The sequence below is a fragment of the Petaurus breviceps genome, unplaced genomic scaffold (assembly GCF_028583685.1).
Source record: "Petaurus breviceps papuanus isolate PSGF00001 unplaced genomic scaffold, PetGlider_PUasm1.0 128, whole genome shotgun sequence".
In the NCBI taxonomy this organism is placed as follows: Eukaryota; Metazoa; Chordata; class Mammalia; order Diprotodontia; family Petauridae; genus Petaurus; species Petaurus breviceps.
In genome coordinates this window covers 4,566,861-4,590,710 of record NW_027185664.1, presented here as the reverse complement: position 1 = coordinate 4,590,710, position 23,850 = coordinate 4,566,861, and the positions used below count along the sequence as shown (strand labels likewise).

Genomic DNA, 23,850 nt, shown 5'->3' with positions numbered 1-23,850 from the left:
CACTCTGAGTCATACTTTGGCCTTTAATATCCGGCATGCTTGGTAACAAATGGGGTGTTAACTCCATTGCTCAACTGTTTTGTTCTCTTTTGTTGGCTATTCTTTCATCTTACTGATAAAAGAAGTATATGAAAGGATAAGCATCAGTGAACCCAGTCTAGTTGTTTTAGTGGTGACTGAGCAATCTCCAGTGGGTGTCTTCATATTTGGTTTCTGTCTAGTCATTTGCCACGATCTGTAAACCAATGAAGAAAGGTGGATTCCTTTCAACCTGTATTTGAAATGGCCACATGGGTACATAAATGAACAAATTTTCCTATTATCTGTTAATAGCATTTGACTGTAGTTAGAAGTAATACATAAATCATCCTAGGATCCTAAACAGGACTTGACTAGGCCCAAGGGCCCAAAAATACTGCTCCCATCCAGAGTATGTAATTTATCTCTTCTGAGATCTTTCTGTGGAATATCTTCACAGGAGAATGAGGACCGTGTGCTTTATAAGGGCCTTATTTCTGGAAAGGGAAGAAGTTAGGGGCAAGAACTAAAGAAGTATAGCTTTTTGGAAGCAAGGACAAGCAAAATCACAACACTTAAGGTATGAATTTATGACTAACTTGCAGGCTTTCAGTGGAATTGGCAGCAACTGCTATACACTACAGCAATCAAAGAAAGCTAACATGATCTTAGACTGCATGGTGTCCAGAACTAGGGAAATGATCATTCCTATAGTTATTGTGATCAGACCCCACATGAAGTCCTGTGGTCGATCCCAAGGACTGCATTTGTTAGCAAAGACAGTGATGATATAGAGAGATTTGGGAGGGGGAGGAATATTCAGGATGGTGAAGGAGCTCAAGATCATGTTTAACGTGGAACAGGCACAACTCGGAGAGTTGTAAGCTGTCATTCGGAAGAGGAATTGGGCTTGTTCTCCTTGGCCCCAGGAGACAGAACTAGGAAGAGTGGATGGCAGTTTCAGAGAAGAACTTTTGACTTAATGATAGGAAATTACTTCCTGCTGACTAGAGCTATACAGAATAGAATGGGCAGCCTCAGGAAGTGTCAGGGATATTGTAGAGAATGCTTCTTCTCTTGTTCAGGTTGTTCATTTGAACTGGATGGCCCCTGAAGCACCTTCCAGTTCTGAGGCTCTGGGTATTGTTACAAGATTTTGTAATTGTTGAAAGGTTCTCAATTAGACTACACCAAAATCTACTTGCCTAAAATTTCTATCTATTGGTTCTAGTTCTTAACCTTTGGAGAATTTCTGTTTCCTGAAATAACTCTCACACATACTAGTCCTTCAGATTTTTGAAGAAAGTTATCGTATCCAACTCCATTTCTTCCCAATCCTGAATATCCCTGAGTCTTTCAATTATTTGATTTTATTCATCCTTTCCTCATATAGCATGATTTACAAATGCCTCATCATCCTGGTCACCCCCTTGTGGACATATTCAATTTCATATTTCAAATGAAAGGCAAATGAATTTCTTCACTGTAAATATAAAAACGCATTCAAAGCCAATTTCTGAATCATTTTAAAATATGCTATTTTGAATTCTACATACCACTGTATTTTCCTTTTGCATGTGTCACTTATCTTGCAACTGAAAAATATCTGAGGCAAAAGAAATTACATAGTTCAGAGCCTTCAACTCAATATGTTTCTTTCCAATTAAGCTTAGTAAACAGAATTAAAATTAACCAGCTATACTGTACTAGTATAATGGAGGCCAAAGAGAGAAATAACTGACTTCTTAAAAGAGACCTTGAAAACCAAGGTAAGGATGTTAATTGCTGCGCTTTGGCAATCAGTATAGGAAGGTACAGTTTGGCGTGATATCTCCCTTACTAATGAAATGAACCTCATGTTCAACTCTGAATATGTCCATCCTGTGCTCATAGATGACAGATGACAGACAGTAGTTTTGAGTGAGTATAGGAATAACCTGGATCTTTCTAAGAGAGTCCTCATTGCTAAAGACTTGATTTAATTGTGATTTTTTTTTCTTTTTTGGTCAAAACAGTTGTATGGGAATGTAACTATAGTGGAGACCATGGGGAAAATACGGTGATCTTGTTTTATAAAATTGCAAATACAGTACTGAATTCCACATTTGAATTCCCACATTTTCTAGAAAAATAAAACATATTCATAGGGCTAATAGAAAAGTTGCCATAGAGTCCTGTATTTTAGAATGTAGAAATCAAGTGAGACCATTTGACATGGAGCTTTCTGTTTTCTTAATGTATGTTAAATACTTATAGGTATGTGGCATTGACCAGTAATCTCTCTCTTTCATTTATTTATTTTTGCTTTTTTTTCTGAAGAGGAGAAAGCAGGGCAGTTGGGGTTGAGTGACTTGCCCAAAGTTACACAGCTAGAAAGTGTGTCAAGTGTCTGAGGCCGAATTTGAACTCAGGGCCTCCTTACTCCATGGCACAGTGCTCTATTGACTAAGTCACCTAGCTGCCCTTTGACCAGTAATCTCAAAAATATTTTCTTTCATAGTGACCTTCATGTCTGTTTTTAGCTTCCTTTACTATATCAGACATATAAGATTTTTGTGACTATAGAGCTATTTTTCATGTTTTATAGAAAAATGGGATTCTTCCTAGTTAAAAATATGTCCAAAAAGTTTTTTTTAATGAAGCACCATAGTATGTATAATGTATAGAATTTTTAATATGCTTAATTCTCATTTAATCAGTTTTTTGTCTGTTTGGGGTTTTTATGGAGGGGGGAAAGGCAAGGCAATTGGGGGGGAAGTGACTTGCCCAAGGTCATACAGCTAGTAAGTGTTAAATGTCTCAGGCTGAATTTGTACTCAGGTCCTCCTGACTCCAGGGCTGGTACTCTATTCACTGTGCCACCTAGCTGCCCCTCAGTTAATCAGTTTGAAAAGCTTTTTAACAGCTTTCTATGAGTCCTATCACTATCAAAAATCTTACATATGGCAGTCAGCAGTGTTTATGGAATACCCAGTAAAAGTAAGGCAGTATATGTTTACTCAAGATATTCAGTGTGGTTTTACCCCCAGTGGAAAGTTTTCCAGTTTCAATGAATGCTTGGTAAAGAAAAGTAAATCCTTTTCAACATTCATGTTTTTAGTAGCCATTTGCCGGTTCATCTGCTTGTTCTTGCTGTCTCTGCAGAAAGTATTTTAAAGTCCATTTTAATTATGGTGTATTGCAGTTTAATTTGCTATGACAAAATATTTCCTTGAAAATGAGCACCAAAGAATTAGCATGCCTTCAATATCCAGTTTCCTAGAGTAAATTTCCACACCAAACACAAAATCATTTGGAGAGATGAATCTTTTGACCAGCTACCCCTCATAAATGAAGTAGTTAGTTAAATGCATATGCCATACTTAAAGAGAAACTAAAACGAGTAAATTTGGAAAGTTATCTTAGATAGCTGTAACTCTGATCTGCACTATGTTATAACTTTGGTACAAACTATATACACTATTTTAAATTTTTATATACAAATTTTTTAAAGTTCTATAGATCTCTGTGTCATCATTTATTGGATAGTTCTGAGTCTTTTATAATTGCTGTGCTAATAATGTGAGAGAGAGTATGATATAGTTGATACTTCCGTACTGAACAGAGTACCTGATATGTATAAGCCCAAATTCATCTGTCAAGGCCATGCACTTTGGGGCTTTTCATTCTGTAAGTTCTAAAGACCACCTTTATTCTTTGATCCTAGTGTGTCGACCACAGGCACAAGTTTCTGTTTCCTCAACTGTAAAATGAAAATAATAGCTATTGTGAAATTCAGATTATAAATATTAATCAGACAGAATGGATTATTGGTAGTAGAAACTGGAGTCATAGAGGCCATTACAATGGGCTTGTAGTCAGATCTTAACTGCACTTCTTGAACAAATCATTTAATCTCTGTGGACTTAAGCTCTTCTTTCATAAACTTAAGTCTATGATTGTTTGATCCAAGTGGATGATGTAGATGTTGTCTGCTGCAGGTAATTTAGGTAGGAATGGAAAAGATGTCTGTTCCTTTTATAAGACATTCTGAAGGAAGAATTGGCAAACTTTAAAACTAATAGGAAAGTAGTTTGAAAAAAATGACTATAATTTGAAGTTTCAGTTTTCTATAAAATTCATGTTTTATACATTTCCGGTGTTTATAGATGAACCAGAATATTTCATTCCACACATGGTAAACTGTTAGAGGTAAATGAATATATAGGGACAGCACCTGGACTAGCAACTTCATTGATATTAGGGAACTTTCTTTCTTTGTTAATACATATCACCAGGTAGACCACTGAAAAATCAGGTAACTTTCCTAGGGTCATTCAGCCAGTATGTTTCAGAGCTAGGTCTTGAACCCAGGTCTTTATTAAATAAATAACTGGTACCAGCACTTGGCTCTGTTTCAGTGGCCATATGTCACAACTCTTATTTTTGATTTCTTCAATCTAACTGACCTCACCATTTCTAAAATAGAAGCATAATACAGCTAGCACAAACAGTTGTTGCACAGGAACCCTGGCAATGAAATCAAATTCCCCAAACTCATCCATTGGCATATCAGTCCAAAATAAACTATCAAAATCTATTTTACAGACCATCCACTTAAATGCCACCCTAAGAGCACAATTGGTAGATAATTGTTACATAGCCTGATGAAATCAGTTACCAAAATAAAAATTCACTGGATTGTGGCCATAGTATGTTAAGAATAAAGAATTTAGAGGGATAAGATTAATGTGATTGATGTGCTTTTAATTAAAACTTGCTTCGCTTTACTTTGAACCATTTTTATTTTCCTTACCATAATTATATAAAGTATATACTAATTTTATTATAGAAATCATTACAAATGCATTATAAAAATACATTAAAATATGTAATGTGTTTGGATAGTTGTTTTCATTTCCATAAATATTTTAGGACAGCTCTAAAATGTTTGTGAACTACTTTGATAATCTTGTGCTTTAAGGCAATAGGAAAAGAGTAAGTCTCTGTAATGGTAGATAAGGAACACCCAGTTAAGGTTTTTTACCTTACCACTTAATGCCTGAAGCCCTGAAATATAGGAGTGGCCTCCTACATTCCCTGTCCTGCCACAGGTCGGAGCACACTTCATCTCTTTGGAGCCCACGTTTTAGGAAGGTTATTGATAAACTGAATAGCACCTGAAGCAAGGAAACAGAAATAGCTTGGGGCTCTAACTGATGTGATTGGTCAGTCAGTTGAAGGAAAAGAGTGAAGGGAAGGCTAACAAAGGGGACATGAGTCTCCCTTCAAGTACTCAGAAGGCGGTCATGTAGGAGGGATAGACTTCTTTTTGATCCCAGAGGTCGGAGTTAGGAACAGTGGGAAGGGTTGCTAAGAGGGAAATTTAGGCTTCATGAAATTATAACCTGTGTCTCAGGACGCCCAACTCTGGCATTTCATGGACCAGGGCCAGTCCTAAATACTAAAGCAAAAGATCAGTGTCTCTTTAACTTGTTATCATATTTTTTGCCACCCAGACTTTACACTCAAACACCTCAGAATATATTTTATATGTATAATTTATGTCTAGATTTGCATAACTCTGGGTGATGAGTCCCCAGCTCCCATTCAAGGTAACATGCTACTGAATATAGGACAGCCTTTATTTCACATAGAAAATGCAAGTTATAAGAAACTCTTAAGGAACCCATGAACAAATGTAGAAAATACATAAAAGATTTCTCAGTGGACCATAAGCAGTCAACCTGGAAGTAGGTAATACAATGGACAGAGCATAGGGCCTAGAATAAGGAAGACCAGAGTGCAGATATGGCCTCTGACACTTTACTACCTCTATTACCCTAGACATGTCATATAACACTATTCCTCAATTTCTTTAACTGTAAAATGAGAATAATACTAATAGCACCTACCTCCTGATTTGCTGTGAGGCATAAATGAGATCGTATTAATAAGGTACTTAGCACAATACCTGGCAAATAGTAGGCGCTTAATAAATGCTCATTTCTTTTCCTTGCTAGCCAAATAAATTTCAATTTGAGGAAGCCTTACTCACTGAGACCTAATTGAGAGTTATCTGCCTAAGGTGTTGCTTAACATGCCCATACTATAAGGAAAGGTATGAGCTATCACAGGGTCCCAGCAGAGTCACTTTCTAATGAGCTCATCAGAATTATCTACCCCAACACTCCTACCCTGCTTACTTATAGAAGAACTTCTTCACAGCTCTCAGAAAGTGAAGCCATGGTAATACAGTACATTTCCCCTCATTGGAAGTCTAACAACAAAGGCAGAATGACGATTTGTGGAGTGTCAAGCCGGTGAGCATTTGTTCCAGTGGGGCTTCTTTTTCAAGTACGGGCTGAACCCAAGGACCTCTGAAGTTCCTTCCAGATGTGAAACTCTGTGATTCATCTTCCTAAAATACTGACTTTGTTTTGTGTTCAACAAGCCTTTATTAAGCACTTGTTTGCTTTGTGCTAGATCTCCAGAGTTAAAACAACTTTTTTGCCCTCATAGTGTTTGTAGTCTCTTTTAAAGATAAAGAGGAATCAAAAATATCTTTGGGCTATAAGCAGAGGTGATGCTATTGACAGAGATAGGAAAGTGAGGAAGAAGAATAGACTTAGGGGTATAGATGATGAATTAGACTCAGATAAAGATGTCTTTTAGACATTTGGAAACACTTTATGCTAAAAAAAATTTGTGGGAACTAATAAAGGTAAACAAATTTTTCAATATTTTATAGACATCTAAAAATAGAACTAATTTATTTATATTAATAGCATACTTTATGTCATTATATTAGGAAAAATTAAAATTGTTAAAAATAGAAACAAGTATTAAAGTAATCACACTACTTTTAGCACCCTATCCTTTTGCTTTCTGTCCTTAATTTTCTCATTCTGCAATTTTATCTACCAGTTGTACTGGATGTATTACAACTGTAGTTTATACAAACAAGAAATACAATTATAAAAGATTAATTAGATAACCTTGATTACTTGAAATTGAAAAACTTCTGCAGAGACAACATTAATTCATCTAGGAGAAGAAGAGAAGTAGTTGATGAGGGGGGAAAAACTTCCTATCAAATTTCTCTGATAAGGGTTTGGTATCCAAGATATATAAACTATCTGTCTCTCTGTGTATGCATATATACACTCATATATATGTATCTGTGTATAAATATACATATCTTTATCTGACTAATAGCCATTTTCATAGTATATGTATGTATGACTAATAGTCATTACATGATCAAAATATATGAACAAAATTCTCAAAAGAAGTGAAAAGTATTTACAACTACATGAAAAAAATGCTACAAATCACTAATAAGAGGAATGCAAATCAAAACAACCCTGCAAATTGGCAAAAGTAATTTTTTAAATGGTGATAGTCGATGTTGGAGGGGTTGCAAAAAGATAGGCACACTAATAAATTATTGGTGTAATTGTGAAATAGTACAATCATTTTAGAAAGTAATTTGCAGTTATGCAGATAAAGGGACTAAAATGTCCATGCCCTTTGGCACAGAGACTCTTTTACTGAGCTTAAAACTCCAGGGAAGCCATTGATAAGAGGGGGGAAAAGTCCCCATATACTCTAAAACATTTATAGCAATACTTTTTTGTGATAGCTAAGAGTTGGAAATAAAGTAGATGCTCATCAGTTGGGGAATGGCTAAACAAATTGAGGTACATGAATATAATGGAATATTACTTTGCTGTAAGAAGTTATGTGTGTTGGGGCGGCTAGGAGGCGCAGTGAGTAAGAGCACCGGCCCCAGAGTCGGGAGGACCCGGGATCGGTTCTGGGCTCAGATACCTAATACCCACACAAAAAAAATTGGCCATGTAACCTTGGGCAAGTTACTTAACCCCAATTGCTTAAAAAAAAAAAAGTTATGATGTGTCACAAATACAGAGAAGCATGGAAAGATTCTACATGAACTGATTCAGAGTAAAGGAAGCAGAGCCAAGAAGACAATATGCACAATAAATACAACGGTATAAATTGTAATAACTACTACAGACCAAAAAGTCAAAAGTGAATTTAAAAAATTACAAAAATTAAAGCAAGACTCAAAGGAAGAGTGATGAGAGAGGATTCTCCCACCCCCTTTGTGGAGGTGGAAGGTCCACAAGTGTTTCACATTGCATATGTTTTCAGACCTTTTCAATGTTTTCATCAGTTGGGCAGACTCTTTTTCCCCCTCTATAAATATTCTCATATTAGATTGGGTCTCGGTGGGGGGGGGCAGTAGAGAGATACTTGCAGTAACTATGGTGATGTCAGGAGTATAAAATATCAATAAAAAACTTTTTTAATGAAACTAGTTTTAAAAAATAAACTAGTTTAGACAAAGAGATTTTGACAGTTTAGCTTGGACTGGCTGCCTCAGTGTGTTCTGTTGTGTGTGTTAGAGAAAGTTCATTTCTCCTGTTTGTATGGAACATTTGTTTTAGGGCCAGTTGTTTACTGAGTACTCGTCTCTCTCCTGGTGGCATTTCATCCTATGCTACTGTGTGTATGTATGTTCTTGTCTCCAAGACTAGATTATACAAGATTAGAGGGCAGGAATTTCCTCTGTTTTTCAAATGCAGTACTTGAACTTAAAACTGGTAAAAAAAAATTTAAACTAAAGTTTAATTGACATTGGCTGTCTTAGCAATTGGATTTTATGTATGAAGCAAATTATTCATTCCATTATATGGTTTATTTTTATATCTTTATTTATGAGTGTTCATTCTCGTGCATTTTATTTCCTAAATTGTATTTATGTCAACATCCAATGAATAAATTGCATTTATTAAAACATGAATGTTACGATTAAATTTTTTTCTTTATGGGTTTATTTGTTCTCTCAGGCTTATTATATTATGCAGGACATGGCTATGAAAACTATGGGAACAGTTTTATGGTTCCTGTGGATGCTCCAAATCCATATAGGTCTGCAAATTGCCTGTGTGTGCAAAGTATACTTAAATTGATGCAAGAAAAAGAGACAGGACTCAATGTGTTCTTGTTGGATATGTGTCGAAAAAGGTAAATAAAGTTTTTATTCTTTGTTAAATAGTGAGTTTATTCTAACTAATGAAATCTTAATCTCCGAGGATTCAATCTACAAAAATCAGAATGACTGACATTAAATGAAATGAAAAGGTAATTCTTATCTAAATAGATATTAGATCTCTGCTGAAAACTAAAAATAGAAACTATATGTGTATATATGTCTACATATACATATATATGTTTATATGTAATAAAAATTTATCTTTTATTTAGCATGTACCATAATTCAAACAAAAGCTACTTCAGTTCATGGATTTTAGATTACTGATTTACTATCTTTAGGAAGAAATTATGTTCATCAAAAAATTTATTTTCATTTAGTTATTTCACTCTCCATATGTATGATGCACAGGGCATAAGAGTATTAAACTTATAGATGATATGCCAATATCATTGTAACATATGAAGGATTTAATGCTGGACTTGGAGTCAGGAACACCTAGACTCAGATCTGACTTCTGATACTGACTACACACTATGAGCAAAACACTGGACTTCTCCGACCTCATTTCCCTACCTGATTAAAATGGGAATAGGGCTTCATATTTACTTGTGTTATATGTTCACCAGTAGAATTTAAGTTCCTTGAGGGGAGGAACTGTGTGTGTGGTTTTTTAAAAATTATATTAAAAAATTTTTAAATAAAAAAAATAAAAATTATATTAAAAATTCTATAGAGCACCAACTCTGGAGTCACGGGAACCTGAGTTCAAATCCGGCCTCAGACACTTAACACAAAACTAGCCGTGTGATCGTGTACAAGTCACTTAACTCCAATTGTCCCCCAGAAAGCAAAAAAATATATATATTTTTGTATTTCCAGTGCCTTGTACATCTTAGGCATTTAATAAATATTGTTGAATTAGGAAACTCCTAAAGAATAATGAACCTCCTTTCCCAACTATCTTCAAAATGTCTCCATATTGATCTTTTTTACCTTTCAGCCAGCCACCCCTCCACCATCATTATCACTACCATTCTCATTCAGATGGCTGCCAAGGTTCAAATCTTTTAATGATTTCAGATCTCTACATCTTAGGTCTGTTAGTTTATCCAGACATTCCTATTCAATCTGACCCAACCTTATTTTAACCTCAGATCACTATACAAACTAATCTTCGGTTTTACTTTCCAAATTTTGATTGTCCAGGAAAGCATCTTCCATTTATAACACTGTTGCTATGGGAATAATTGTTCTCTGTGACCTAAATTTATGAAGCCAGTCGCCATGGTTGAGTAGATTTTACCTGCATTCACATAAGATAAATTGCAAAATTATTCCCACATAATGGATATAGTTCTTGCTGGTGTTTGGTTACTGAAGATGGAGCTCCTATATATAGCTTTATAGGGCTGTGATGAGTCAAATTTCCTGATTCCAACTTCACTGACTTCTGTTTACTTTTCATACTTTTCTGGTTCAGTGGTTCACTTTCTTGGTTGACAGAGCTGATATAGATACTAAATGTGGTTAATATTTTTTTTACATTAGCCTGATGCTAATCGGGTCCACTTTTGTTATAGTTTTTGTTTAAATGTGTAGTGACAGGGTCATAGGTCATAGAATTTAGAGCTTGAAGGGAAATAATCTGGTCTACCACCCTCATTTTACAGGTCAGAAAACTTTGCAGTCCAGAAAGGTGAATTACAGAACAAGTTTTCAAATCTCGATCTTCTAAATCCAAATTCAGCGGTTTTTTCTGCTGTGCTTTGTTAATTTTCTTTTAATTCATTTCAGATTATAATTTATCTGTTGATAAGGATTTAGGAGAAATAAAAACTGATTCTAGGTAGCACTTTAAGATGCTGAGAGTTGTTAGGTGCAGGAAATCCCCACATCATCTGTTCTTGTTCCCCCTTCCTGAGGGAATTCTCTTTTGACCCTTAGTCAGTAGATAGTCACAACTATTTATCATCTCCCAAGTTATTCATCTCTTCTGATCTAAAGGAAGGGAAATGTTGTCAGCTCTGTTTCTCTTCTCATGTGCATATAAGTTGTGCCCCACTTCTTTTGTAGGGATAAAAGAAATGCTGAATGAAGGGAGGAAAAGGGATGCAATCATCAGATAAAATAGTTTGAGAATTACTTCTTTAACCTATTTGTGTATATTTTTTCCAACTCAGAAAATATATATTAAGTACAAGGTTATAATATGGTAGTTTTATTAACATTATTTTTGCTCTTTTAAAGTATTTTTCCCTTTTTATTTCCCTATCTGATGCTTTTATTCTAGAAATGATTATGATGATACCATTCCAATCTTGGATGCCCTGAGAGTCACCGCTAATATTGTTTTTGGATATGCAACGTAAGAAAGCTTAATATTTGTTTCAAATATGCCTTATTTTACAAAACTGACTCCTAATGCATTTTGTCTTTGACTTCCCTATTTATAACCTTTAAGAGTTCCGTTAGAGGCGGCTAGGTGACGCGATGAGTTAAAGTGCCGGCCCCGGAGTCAGGAGGACCCGAGTTCAGTTCCAGCCCCAAAACACTTAACACCCACACAAAAAAACTAGCCGTGTAACCTTGGGCAAGTCACTTAACTCCAATTGCCCTCCAAAAAGACAAAAAAAAAAGTTCCTTTAGTAATGATCTCTTTGCAGATTTGTTACAAGTATATGTGTCTCGTAGTTTCCCTTGGTAGTCAGATTCACCCAGCAATGTTATACTACTTCTTTGAATAGGAACTTCAGACCTAAGAAGGCATATTACTTGTACTAACCAAACAGAATTAGGAAAAGGAAGTCCATCAGTAATTAGGAAAACCTCTATGCTTTGTCACAAATATGGTTCTTATTACTCTTTCGAAGATGCCAAGGAGCAGAAGCTTTTGAAATCCAACATTCTGGATTAGCAAATGGAATCTTCATGAAGTTCTTAAAAGATCGGTTGTTGGAAGATAAGAAAATTACTGTCTTACTGGATGAAGTTGCAGAAGGTAAAAAATGAAAATTAAGGGGAAGCTAGTCCTCCAGGTTCCAATTTTTAGAATTCTTTTCTTCCCATATTTAGGATTATTAAAGTTTGGAGACACTGTTTATTACACATAGTAATTTCTCTTGAAATATATAGTGAAACTCTTAAGTTCTGCAATTCCAGTATATGTTTTCTTTATCTCCCAACTCTCATGATTTTTTACTGTTGGGTTTTTTTTGTTGTTGATAAGTAGTTTTTCAGTCACGTCCAACTCTTTGTGAGTCCATTTCTAGAGTGGTTTGCCATTTCTTTTTCCAGTTCATATTACAGATAATGAAATTGAGTCAGAGTTAAGTGATTTGCTCAAGGTCATACAGCTAATAAGTGTCTGAGGCTGGATTTGAACTCATGAAGATGAGTTTTCCTGGTTCCAAGCCCAGTGCTTTGTCTACTGTGCCACCTAGCTTCCTTTTCACTAGCTGTCTCTCATATCTGGAATGTTCTTCCTTCTCATCTCCGCTCCCTGGATTTTCTGGGTTCCTTCAAGATTCAGCTCAAATCACACCACCTACAGGAAACCTCTCCCAGTCACCACCACTGTGAGTGCTTCCCTTCTGAGATTATCTTGTGTTTATACAAGATTATCTTGTATTCTTGGTAGAGAGTTGTTTGAATGTCTTATATACCCTATAAGAATGTGAGCTCTTTGAGGACAAAGGCTATTTCCTCAGTATTCTCAATAAAACAAGATTAAGCTATATGATTTCTAAGTATGAGAGTAAGGAAAGTTTTCATAGATACACTGTGAGAAAAAAAGCTGGTGTCATGCATATAAAGGGTTTTGGTTTTCTTTTTTCATTCTGGGGAGGGTTAGGAAATAGGAATAGGTTCCTCCAAAAAATGAGTTGAAAATATAAAGAAGGGTAGAAGCATGACCTCCGAGTGGCTCCAGCTTCCACCTTCCCCAATCCATATAAAAAGGGGACTCTGAACAAACTTTGGAGCTGCAGAACCCACAAAATGACACAGAGAAGATAACCTCCCTCTGAGGACAGCCCGGCAGGCCAGCAGGAATCAGCCAGCGCAGCACTGTGGGAGCCGAGCCAGGGCCCGTGTGAGCTGGAGGTTTTAGCCCCAGGGAAGACCTGACCAGCCACCGGCAGGAGGGACTCCAGATCAGAAGCAGCTGTGGCAATCCAGAATTATCAACACATAGATGCAAAGCATAAAGTGAGAGGTCAGTGCAGTCTGGACTTTGGGACCCAGTAAGTGGGAATGCATTGGCTTTTGCCTCTGGGGCGAGAAGCCGCTGAGTTGTTGGTACCACATGGCAACTTCAGCTCCTGGCCTTCAGAGTGTAGGGGGACTAAGCGACCAGTCTGAGGAGTAATTGTGCTTGCTTTAACCTCCTTGGATCTAAATTGCAGTCTAGGGTGGAGGTCCTGGGGTGTGTGTCCAGCTTGCCAGAGCGTGTGGAGGCCTCAGAGAGGGCACCCATCTAATACCTCCAGCAGCTGAGAAAACCCCAGCATTTGGGATGAAAGCTCCCCTGTCGGTGGCAGAGTCCTATTGTGGCAAAAAGCCCAGGGTCAAGTGACTGAGGGGCGACATGACCAGGCAAAGGAAACAAAGCAGACAGAACATTCCAACATTAGACTCCTATTTGGGGGACAAAAAGGAGCAAAGCATGGAACGGGAGGAAGACAGGGAAGTCAGAACTCCTGCACCAAAAGCTTCAAAGGAAAACATGAGCTGGTTACAGGCCATAGAGGACCTTAAGAAGCAGATAAGAGAAGTGGAGGAAAAATTGGGAAGAGAAATGAGAATGCTGCAAGAAAATTACGAAATGAGAGTCAACAGCCTGACTGAGGAAAGTAACACCTTAAAAAATAGACTAACTCAAATGGCAAAGGAGGCTCAAAAAGGCAATGAAGAGAAGAATGCCTTAAAAAGTCGAATTTGCCAGATGGAAAAAGAATCTCAAAAGCTCACTGAGGAGAATCATTGCTTCAGAATTAGACTGGAGCAAATGACTTTATGAGAAATCAAGATGCTGTTAAACAGATCCAAACAAATGAAAGAATAGAAGGCAATGTGAAATATCTCATGGGAAAAACCACTGAGCTGGAAAATAGATCCAGGAGAGATAATTTAAAAATGATTGGACTACCTGAAAGCCATGATCAAAATAAGAACCTAGAAATCATCCTCCAGGAAGTTCTCAAAGAAAACTACCCTGATGTTTTAGAACCAGAGGGCAAAACAGACGTTGAAAGAATCCACTGATCACCTTCTGAAAAAGATCCCAAAAAGAAAACTCCTAGGAATATTATACCCAGGTTCCAGAATTCCCAGATTAAGGAGAGAATATTACAAGCAGCCAGGAAGAAACAATTTGAATATTGTGGAAACACAATCAGGATAACTCAGGATCTGGCAGCTTCTACACTAAGGGATCGAAGGGCTTGGATTATGATATTCCGGAGGGCAAAGGAGCTGGGATTAAAACCAAGAATCACCTACCCAGCAAAACTGAGTATCATGTTTCAGGGGAAAATATGGTCATTCAATGAAATAGAGGACTTTCAAGCATTCTTGATGAAAAAACCAGAGTTGCATAGAAAATTTGACATTCAGATACAAGAAGCAAGAGAAGCATGAGAAGGTAAACTGAAAAGAAATCATAAGGAACTTACCAAGTTGAACTATTATACATGGAAAAACAATAATTGTAACTGATGAAACTTTTCTCAGTATGAAAATAGTTGAAGGGAATAGAAATATATACATATGTCTATATATGAGGGTATATGGGCATATGAATACTACATATGTGAATGTGTGTATATATGTTTACAGGTATACATAGATAGAGGGCATAGGACCAATTTAATAGGAAGGGATGATACTTAAAAGGTGAAATTAAGAGGTGAGAGAGGAATATAATAAGAGGAGATGGGGAGAGACAGAATGGGGTAAACTATCTCATATAGAAGAAGCAAGGGAAAATGATTACAATGGAGGGGTAGAACCGGAAGGCAGAAGGGAATTATTCCCATTGAATTTGACTTGAGGAGGGGATGAAATACACACCAAAGAAATATCTCACCCTACAGGAGAGTGGGGGGGAGGGAAGTTGGAAGCATCCACTTTTGAAAAGGGACGGGATCAAAGTAGAGAATAGAACAAGTGGAAGGTGAGATAGGAGGGAGGGAAATATAGTCAGTCTTTTACAATATATCTACTATGTTATCGTTTTGCATTAGCTGCACATGTACAACCTATACTGAATTGCTTATCTTCCCAGTAAGGGTGGGTGACAAGGGAGGAAGGGATTGAATCTGGAATTCAAAGTTTTAAAATCAAATGTTTAAATACACACACACACACACACATACACACACACACATATACATGTGTGTGTATATATATATATACTATTATTAATACTATTTTACATGTAATTGGGAAATAAGATATATACAGGCACTGGGGCATAGAGATCCACCATGCCCTACTGCAAAAGTAGAAAGGGGTATGGGAGAAAATATGAGAGACAGCAGATTGGAGGAGGGGATATCCTGTGGGACTGCTATTTTGGGGCGGTGGGTAGGGGAAAAATGGAGAAAATTTGTAACTCAAAATCTGGCGGAAATAAATGGTGTAAATCAGAAGTTAATAAAGCATTTGAAAAATGGAAAAAGAAAATACAAAAAAGTCCAGAAAGAATCACACATAAGCAGGACGACTTTGAAAATCACATGTCGAATTTATTATATACTTTAAAAAGAATAGAGATTTGTAGTTTTATGCACAATCCTTTTTCTGACATGCAGAGATTATGAACATGCTCATTTTACTTAGTGTTTTTTTTTTAATGGAAAACAGATTTTAAAAAGAGAAAAGATAAAAAGAATACAATGGAATAGTACTGTGTCTTAAGAAATGATTACTATAAAGTATTCAAATCAAATCAAGGAACTGAAGCAGAGTAAAATAAGGAAAAAACAGGAAAACACTATACACAATAGGTACACCTATGTAAATGGATTGAATGGAAAAAAATGGAACTGAATATTGTATAATTATAATGAAGATGAGTGGCCCTAGAAACGAGATAAGAAAACGTCTTCTCTTCTTTGCAGAGGTGAAGGATTATAGGTGTGGGACATTGTATATACTATCAGACTCAGTTGATTTGTTGGTTAATTTTTCTAAACTACTTCTTATTCTTTTTTATTTCTAAAAACCAGTTCTCTTTCACAAGGAAGGGCTCACTGAGTAAAATGAATAAAGTGTGGGAGAACATGTTCAGAAGTGATATTAAAAACAAAAAATTAATTTTTAAGAGCTTCTGGCTTCTTCATTTGTAACTGTATACTTTATCTTTGAGCAAACAGAACAGCTTTTTTCTTAGACTAACAAGGTGCCTCCTGAAAGGAGGCTTTTTTAAAGTATATTATGTATACTTCACTTCCCTTAAAAACTTCAAAAAATTTTAAAAGACTTGCCCAACTTTTTAAAATTTGGACAACTTTGTTTACCATTGTGACTCTTCTTTTGAGCCCACTGTTCTTTGAACCCACTAATTTTGTTTGTTTATATATTCTGGAATAAGAATCACATTTCACTTTGCTCAGACTGCTTTACTACATTTATCAGCAGTGTAGAATATAACATTGTAGTAATTTAAAAAGAAGAGAATAATACTGTGATTCTTATTTAGTTAACTGAGTAATATGTCATTAATATGGTTCAAAGTAGATCATGATATATTTAGAACAATGATCAGTATTTTATTTTGAAATTGTACAAGATTAACTAATTGGTAATATTAGCTGATCCATTCAAAAATTATACTGAATTTTGGGTTTGGAAACAATCCTGAGAAACCCACCTACTTCTGCTTTTAATTAAGATCTCAATGTTGCTTGTTTTGTTTATGTTTTCTCTTTTGCAAAATAAAAAATATATTTTGAAATTTTGATCATCACTTGGGTATTCCCACCCAACGCCCATATAATTAACCTTGAGAGAGAGATGTATATATAGGAGAATAATTTATAGAAATTAGAGTAAGGTAATTGAAAGCAAGAAAAAATAAACGTATTGATAAGATGATTATATTAGTGAGAGAAATCATTGTCTGAATCCTTACATGTGTGTTATATGTCTATATGTATGTGTGCATATTATACATATGTATGTGTGAATATGTTATCTTTTTTAGATATGGGAAAATGTCACCTAACCAAAGGCAAGCAGGCCTTAGAGATTAGAAGCAGTTTATCTGAAAAGAGGGCACTTACTGATCCCATACAACAAACATTATGTTCTCCAGAATCCTTGGTGCGAAATTTACAATGGGCCAAAGCACATGGTACAGTAATTTTTTGTAAAATCTTTCTAGAAATGTATTAATATGACTATATAGTTTTTTAATTGCTATTATTTCTTCCAACTTTATTATAAAAGCACTGTAGCCTTAATAGGGAACATAGAGTTGAATCAGGCTCTCAATTCATTTGCATTTAATTTCAGTATGATGTTGGACAGAGACTAACAGCCCTATAAGTAGAATGAACATATTATAATTGTTTAACTGGTCAACTCTTCATATTGAGGAAATATTTATTAAGCTAATGCATTATTTAGATCCTTCTCCATCTATACTTTATTCTGTTTAATTCTATGTTGGCAGTACTCTGAGGATTGGTATAAGAAGCAAAAACAATTTTGGACACTTAGAAGGGACCTCTGTACTATGTATAAATCTGTTATCATGGATAATTGGAAGTTAGCTATATTTGTTGAACACCCATAACACACTGTCACTAAATATAATAGTCTTAAGTAAGATTTAGATTTTCTCTAAATAAATTAATGTTAATGCACATTCAAAATGTAAAGTTCCATATAAATATTGTAGCCCATCCACAATGAAAAGTGGGTATTAGATGATTTCACAAACTGAATCATTTTTAAAAGTATCAAAACGTACCATATGCATCATTGAGCATTAATTCAACAAATATTCTTGAACACCTATTGTACTATCCACTTTCAGAGACATAAAGACAGTCAAACATGGTCCCTCCCACCAGGAAAGTGGTTTATCTAACCACTCAGTTAATCTAACTGAGGAGCCTAAAGTGTAATAGATGAAGTATGTGTGCTTTATCAAGGCTGTTTTAATTTAGCTTTTTAAATAATAACTTAAATATGCACATTTTTTTCAGAGCTTCCAGAAAGTATGTGTCTTGATTTTAAATCTGGTGTTCAGATTCAGCTAGGATTTGCAGCTGAGTTTTCCAATGTCATGATAATCTATACAAGAATAGTACACAAACCACCTGAAATAATGATGTGTGAAGCCTATGTTACAGATTTCCCATTTGTAAGTTACTCATTTCTCTTATTACCTTTTTTACAATATTCATTTATTGAGAAGTAAGATGCTTCCAATCTTATAACAGATATATGATTTTAGAGATAGAAGTGTCTTATGTTAGCGATAATGATCATAATTTTGAAAAATTGATTACCAAGCTATTTTGTTATTTAGTGTTTTAGAGTATAAAAAAATACATTAATTCAGAAAAGGCAGCCTTAAAATATTATTGTGTTCTAAAATGAGGTAATGTGAAAAATAAAATTTACTATAAAAATGGAAATTACCATGACTTTATATTTTAAACTCTGATAAATCTCATCTAAACCCACATCTCTTTGAGCCCTTTGGTGAAATACATTATAATAATTTGCTGGTACAATGGGAATCAGCCACTAATATCATTTCTAAGTATTTAACAGATGAGAAATCTGTTTTGGTATCTAAAGAATACAATAATCTTCTTGTTTGTTTGTTTTGTTTTTTTGGAAAGGGGAAAGCTGGGCAGTTGGAGTTAAGTCACTTGCCCAAGGTCATACAGCTAGTAAGTGTTAAGTTTCTGAGGCCACATTTGAACTCAGGTCCTCCTGACTCCAAGGCCGGTGCTCTATTCACTGCGCCAGCTAGCCGCCCCTACAATAATCTTTTAAAAAGAAAACTATATGCCTTTCCATAGTAAGTTCGCTTTTTCAAGACCCTAGAATGCTTTGAAGAAATAATTTACTTACTGTTAATTAAGGCCTTTAAAATTAAAGGTCAACAGGAGCCCCATGCACATGGCTTGGGCATGTAGGAAGATAATTGTAGCACCATTGTTTATTGATTGCATTTTCATTTTAATGCACATTAAGTGCTTGCTCTCTGGAAGGCATTGTAGAAGGTCTTTTTAGTTCAAGGTAAAGAATCATCTGCATATTACAAAATGTAGGCTATTAAAATGCTGTGTATCATTGTCCATGAAAATAAGTTGATGATGCATCAACTCTTCTCACCCTATTTTTATTATTCAAGTTTTTGATTGAATCTTTGTTTTAAAAATAGTAGTTTTGGTTTCCAATTCCGTTTTTCCTTGTATTTTTCTAGCATATTCTGTTAATAGGTCAGAGATTTACAGCTGGAAGGGACCTTAGACTCACGAAATCCAGACCTCCTTTTTGCATTGAGGAAACTAGGGCACAGCAAGGAAAAGTCACTTATCAGGGGCTCTCTCCTCCTGAGCCCAAGGCCAGTGTCTGGTCTACCACACCACACCCCCTCTGTACTAGAATTGTACCTGACACTAGGATTCTTCTAAGATTTTTCTATGGTATGAAATTGCTGGGTGATTATTACTGATTCGTCTGTTGACTGTCTCAAATTCTCTCAGGATCTAGATGTTGATCCAAAAGATGCAAATAAAGGAACCCCTGAGGAGACTGGCAGCTATTTAGTCTCCAAGGATCTTCCCAAGCATTGCCTCTACACTCGACTTAGTTCACTGCAGAAGTTAAAGGTAATTGTCCCCGTCCTTGAATTTCATGATTCATGAGGTCATATTTGGGAATGTGAATCTTTTGTTTGTCCACAGATACTTCAGTCGCTAATAGACTGGAATTTGTAGACTGATAATGGTATCCTGGATAAGATATCACTGCCTTGTATTCTGTGGTGGTTGCTGCTTTCTGTGTTGTAAACCTCAAAACTTGGGGCTGTTCAGAAATACTATTATCATTCCTTCTTTTATGGCTAAATTCTGCTTTTAAATATTTTTAGCATTCCTTTATCATTTCCTTGCTGAATAACTTCAAAATAAAGAATAATGAGGTGATTTCCAAAAGTTTAACAGAACGGTATTAGCAGACTCAGTTTTAGAATTCCCAGTACTATTCTGATCTTATTTTTCACTCTTCCACCTGTCTTTTGGGGAGAAATTTTCTCTGTGATTGAGTTTATTAGATCTCTGCTTAGTGTCAGTGTTCTACTTAAGAGTATTTGATAGCTCATAACCTGTTCTAGTTAAGTTTTCTTCCCCTCTCTACCTAAGTAGATTTTTTTTCTATTAAAGTTCCATTCTGATGTTTCATCATGGCATGGAGCAGCTGATCCTGAGTTCTTGGGGGCTAAGTGGGCAGAGCAGAAGTTTGGCCAAGTTCTTCTAGCCTGAAAAGCCTTTCAGTGCAGGCAGGACTAGTGATGAATTCTACATCTGTGGTGTGAGAACCAGCCTGGCTCAGTTTGGAAGAGGCTCAGTGTTAGAGAACTGGACCACCAGGGCTTAATTTTTATCTCATGAAGACCATCTACTAAGTCACTGAGAAGTTGATATTTGCATCAACTGGGGGAGAGTTCAGACTGAATAAGGCAAGGTCTTTAAAGTATTGAAGTAAGAAACAGGTTTTTATAACATTTTCAAACCACTTAGCCATTAAACAGTATAGTAGGTTCATATATTTAAGGTTGATTTTGGCATTGTTGTTCCTTTAGAAATATCTTTGGAGGGCAAGTTTTCTAAGCTGCAACACAGATTTTTTTATAACAATATTTAGGAAGATTGATTTGAGGGCTATATGATTCTGAAATTGGAATAATATTTTAACTCCAGAGAGTAGACACAGACTAACAGTGAAAGAAAAGGCAGCATCTGTGAATTCAGGGAAGATAAAAAGCATTTGGGAAATAGCCAAGAAGAGTTAGATCATGGGTTTGGAGACGGAAAATTATGGGTCCCAAGAAAAGAGATGGGAATTTTTAAATCTTATTTTTACTGATATCTTTTGTTTCCACATCACTTCATTTCCAAATATGTCCTTCCCCTGCCCTACCCAGAGAGCCATCTCTAGTAACAAAGAATAAAAAAAGAGAGAGAAAATTTTCAGCAAAATCAGCATGGCAGCTGTGCTGGACAGTATATGCAGTATTGAGGAAGAAATGTTTAAAGATGATGTATTTTCACTGTTCAAAACATTTTTCTTTTCATTTTTAGGAACACCTAATCTTCACTGTATGTTTATCCTATGAATATCCAGGAATGGAAGATACTATAGAAGAAAGACAGGAAGTGAATGTTGGCAAACCTCTCATTGCTAAATTAGATATCCATCGAGGATTACGAAGGAAGAGTTGCTTTCAGGCTTGTTTCATGCCAAATAGTCCTTGCCAGAACCCTACCCCCACCTCAGTGGCAGCTGAACATTATCATTCTTCTCCAGACTCATTCCATATTGTTTACAGTTCAGACCCTGATAACTCCGGTAATTGTCATTGCAACCAGACTCCATACAAACTTATTTCAAGTCACGGTGCCCAGAATTATTCATCTCCATTCATTAGAAGTAATGTACCTGTAGAAACAACTGATGAACTGCCATTCACTTTTTCAGAGCAGCTCACATTTTCTGAAAAATAACCATGTTAGTTTGTGAAAATAATATAACTCCTAGATTCCTGATACTCAGTCTTACTTGGGCATGCACTAAATATTTGGGGATTTTAAAGAAAAGGTGCTATTAGGGGAAGCTAAGTCTCCCAGAAAACTCAGGATTATCCTCTTTGAAATGTACATATTGTATAGTTAATTGCAAATATCCTTTTCCTTCACTTGAAGGGTTTTAAATAAGTTGGTTTGTACTGTGTAAATACAGGAATATAGTGTATATAGGGAGAAATAAAAGTGCTTTAAATTATGACTATTTCAAAGTAGGAATAATGGGAATGGAAGTTTTCAACTGAGGCAAGTATCCTGTAGATACTATTTTTAGGGCATGTATTCAAAGATACATTTATCTGATATCTATATTTCTTTTTTTTTTTTAAAGCAATTGGGGTTAAGTAACTTGCTCAAGGTTACATGGCCAGTTATTTCTGGGTGTGGTGCTGAGTGTCTGAGCCCAGGATTCGATCTCCAGGTCATCCCGACACTGAAGCCGGTGCTCTTACTCACTGAGCCACCTGGCCGCCCCCAAGCAATTGGGGTTAAGTAACTTGCTCAAGGTTACACGGCCAGGTGTTCCTGGATGGATGCTAAGTGTCTGAGCCTAGATTCGATCCCCAGGCCATCCCAACACTGGAGCCAGTGCTCTTACTTGCTGTGCTACCTGGCTGCCCCGAGATCTATATTTCAATATATATCTGTGGAAATACACTTATTTTGATTATCCTGTGATTTTAGGACTTTGTCAAAATTGCTAATGAATGAATAGTTTTACATACACGTCCTTTATAGAACAGTCTAAAATTTCTAGTCCTTTAGATAGTTTTATTTTTTAAAACATGTTGGAGAATATCACAACAGGGAGGGAAGGAATCCTATGGTTTGAGTCAGCATAATAGCAATCTGTATAAATAATCTAACCACGTAAGATGTCCATCCCCATAAGATATGCGTTCTTCAATGATCCCTCCCTCCAGCCTTATGAGTTTTATGTTAGTACTCTTAGTTTGATTCCACATAAACATTTTTAAGACTAATCGGGCAATAAGGATGCATTATTAAGCACCTACTAGATGCAATAAGTGGGTTTTTTCCTTCAAATAAGTTAACAATGTTCTTAGAAACTGTTCCATTTCTAACACTGGAGAATTTACCTGTGGAGCTGGGGCTCCACTAACTATCTCACACACTTAAAAGTAATTACTTTTGTTAAGAAAGAGAGTGGAGAATCAGTGGAACATCCTTACATCTGTAAAAAGAAAAGTGACTTTATTCGTTCCTTTTTGTTCTTTCTTATCTGCTACTTTTCAGTTCTTTACCTTTCACAGGAGGCAACCATGGGCTTGCAATACAGTCTTCTGGTTAAACCCACAAAAAGTCAGCTGACTGATACATAATCTATATCAAGATCACTAAGAGGTGGGAGGGGAAAAGAAGTTTAATTTCAGTAAGGGGGCCTGAGATTCATGGGTACCATAAGCAATGCATTCTCAGATTCCCAAAGCAGTTATTTCCTGGATGATTTTATAACATTAAAAACAAAAGTTTATGTGCTATAATATAAAACAAAATTAAAGTTTTCATCTTCATATGAAAAGTTCATAATAATGTGATCATTATTATTTTAGAAATAACAACCTGGCATTAGTTTACCAAATTCTCCTTTTGATTTTATTTGTTAACCTTTGTGTATATTTGTAAATTCTGTGAGGGACGAAAATGAAGGGTTTTTTTTTTTTTATTACTTGCTACTCAGAGTATATTATATGGCTTATTTGTGATTTTTTTTGACAATTTTAATAAAGAAAAATATATTTGCAACGTTAGAAGTACTGTATGCAAAGTTATTCACTATTTATACACATTGGCCAATTTGTAGCTTGAGAATAATGCAATGAATAAATCACTAGCATAAAAATAATTTATACGGCTAGGTGGTGCAGTGAGTAGAGCGCTGGCCCCAGAGTCAGAAGGACCTGAGTTTGGATCTGGCCTCAGACACTTCACACACACACACACACACACACACACACACACACACACACACACACA

At 35.8% G+C, this 23,850-nt stretch overlaps 1 protein-coding gene and 1 long non-coding RNA gene across 3 annotated transcripts in view; one reads left to right on the top strand and one right to left on the bottom strand.

The window, feature by feature from the left end:
• The window catches only part of LOC138171803 (mucosa-associated lymphoid tissue lymphoma translocation protein 1-like), a 91,668-nt gene extending 68,049 nt beyond the window's left edge, over positions 1-23,619 (top strand). For both annotated transcript variants that reach the window (XM_069101400.1, XM_069101401.1), the window contains 7 exons: positions 8,874-9,051; positions 11,313-11,387; positions 11,893-12,020; positions 17,229-17,378; positions 18,238-18,395; positions 19,756-19,881; positions 21,352-23,619. In XM_069101400.1, coding sequence (XP_068957501.1) covers positions 8,874-9,051; positions 11,313-11,387; positions 11,893-12,020; positions 17,229-17,378; positions 18,238-18,395; positions 19,756-19,881; positions 21,352-21,774 — 1,238 coding nt within the window. In that variant the 3' untranslated portion in view covers positions 21,775-23,619. The remainder of the gene's footprint in view (positions 1-8,873; positions 9,052-11,312; positions 11,388-11,892; positions 12,021-17,228; positions 17,379-18,237; positions 18,396-19,755; positions 19,882-21,351) is intronic.
• Positions 1-23,850, bottom strand: part of LOC138171831 (uncharacterized) — a 97,566-nt gene that overhangs the window by 31,554 nt on the left and 42,162 nt on the right. The window lies entirely within an intron of this gene.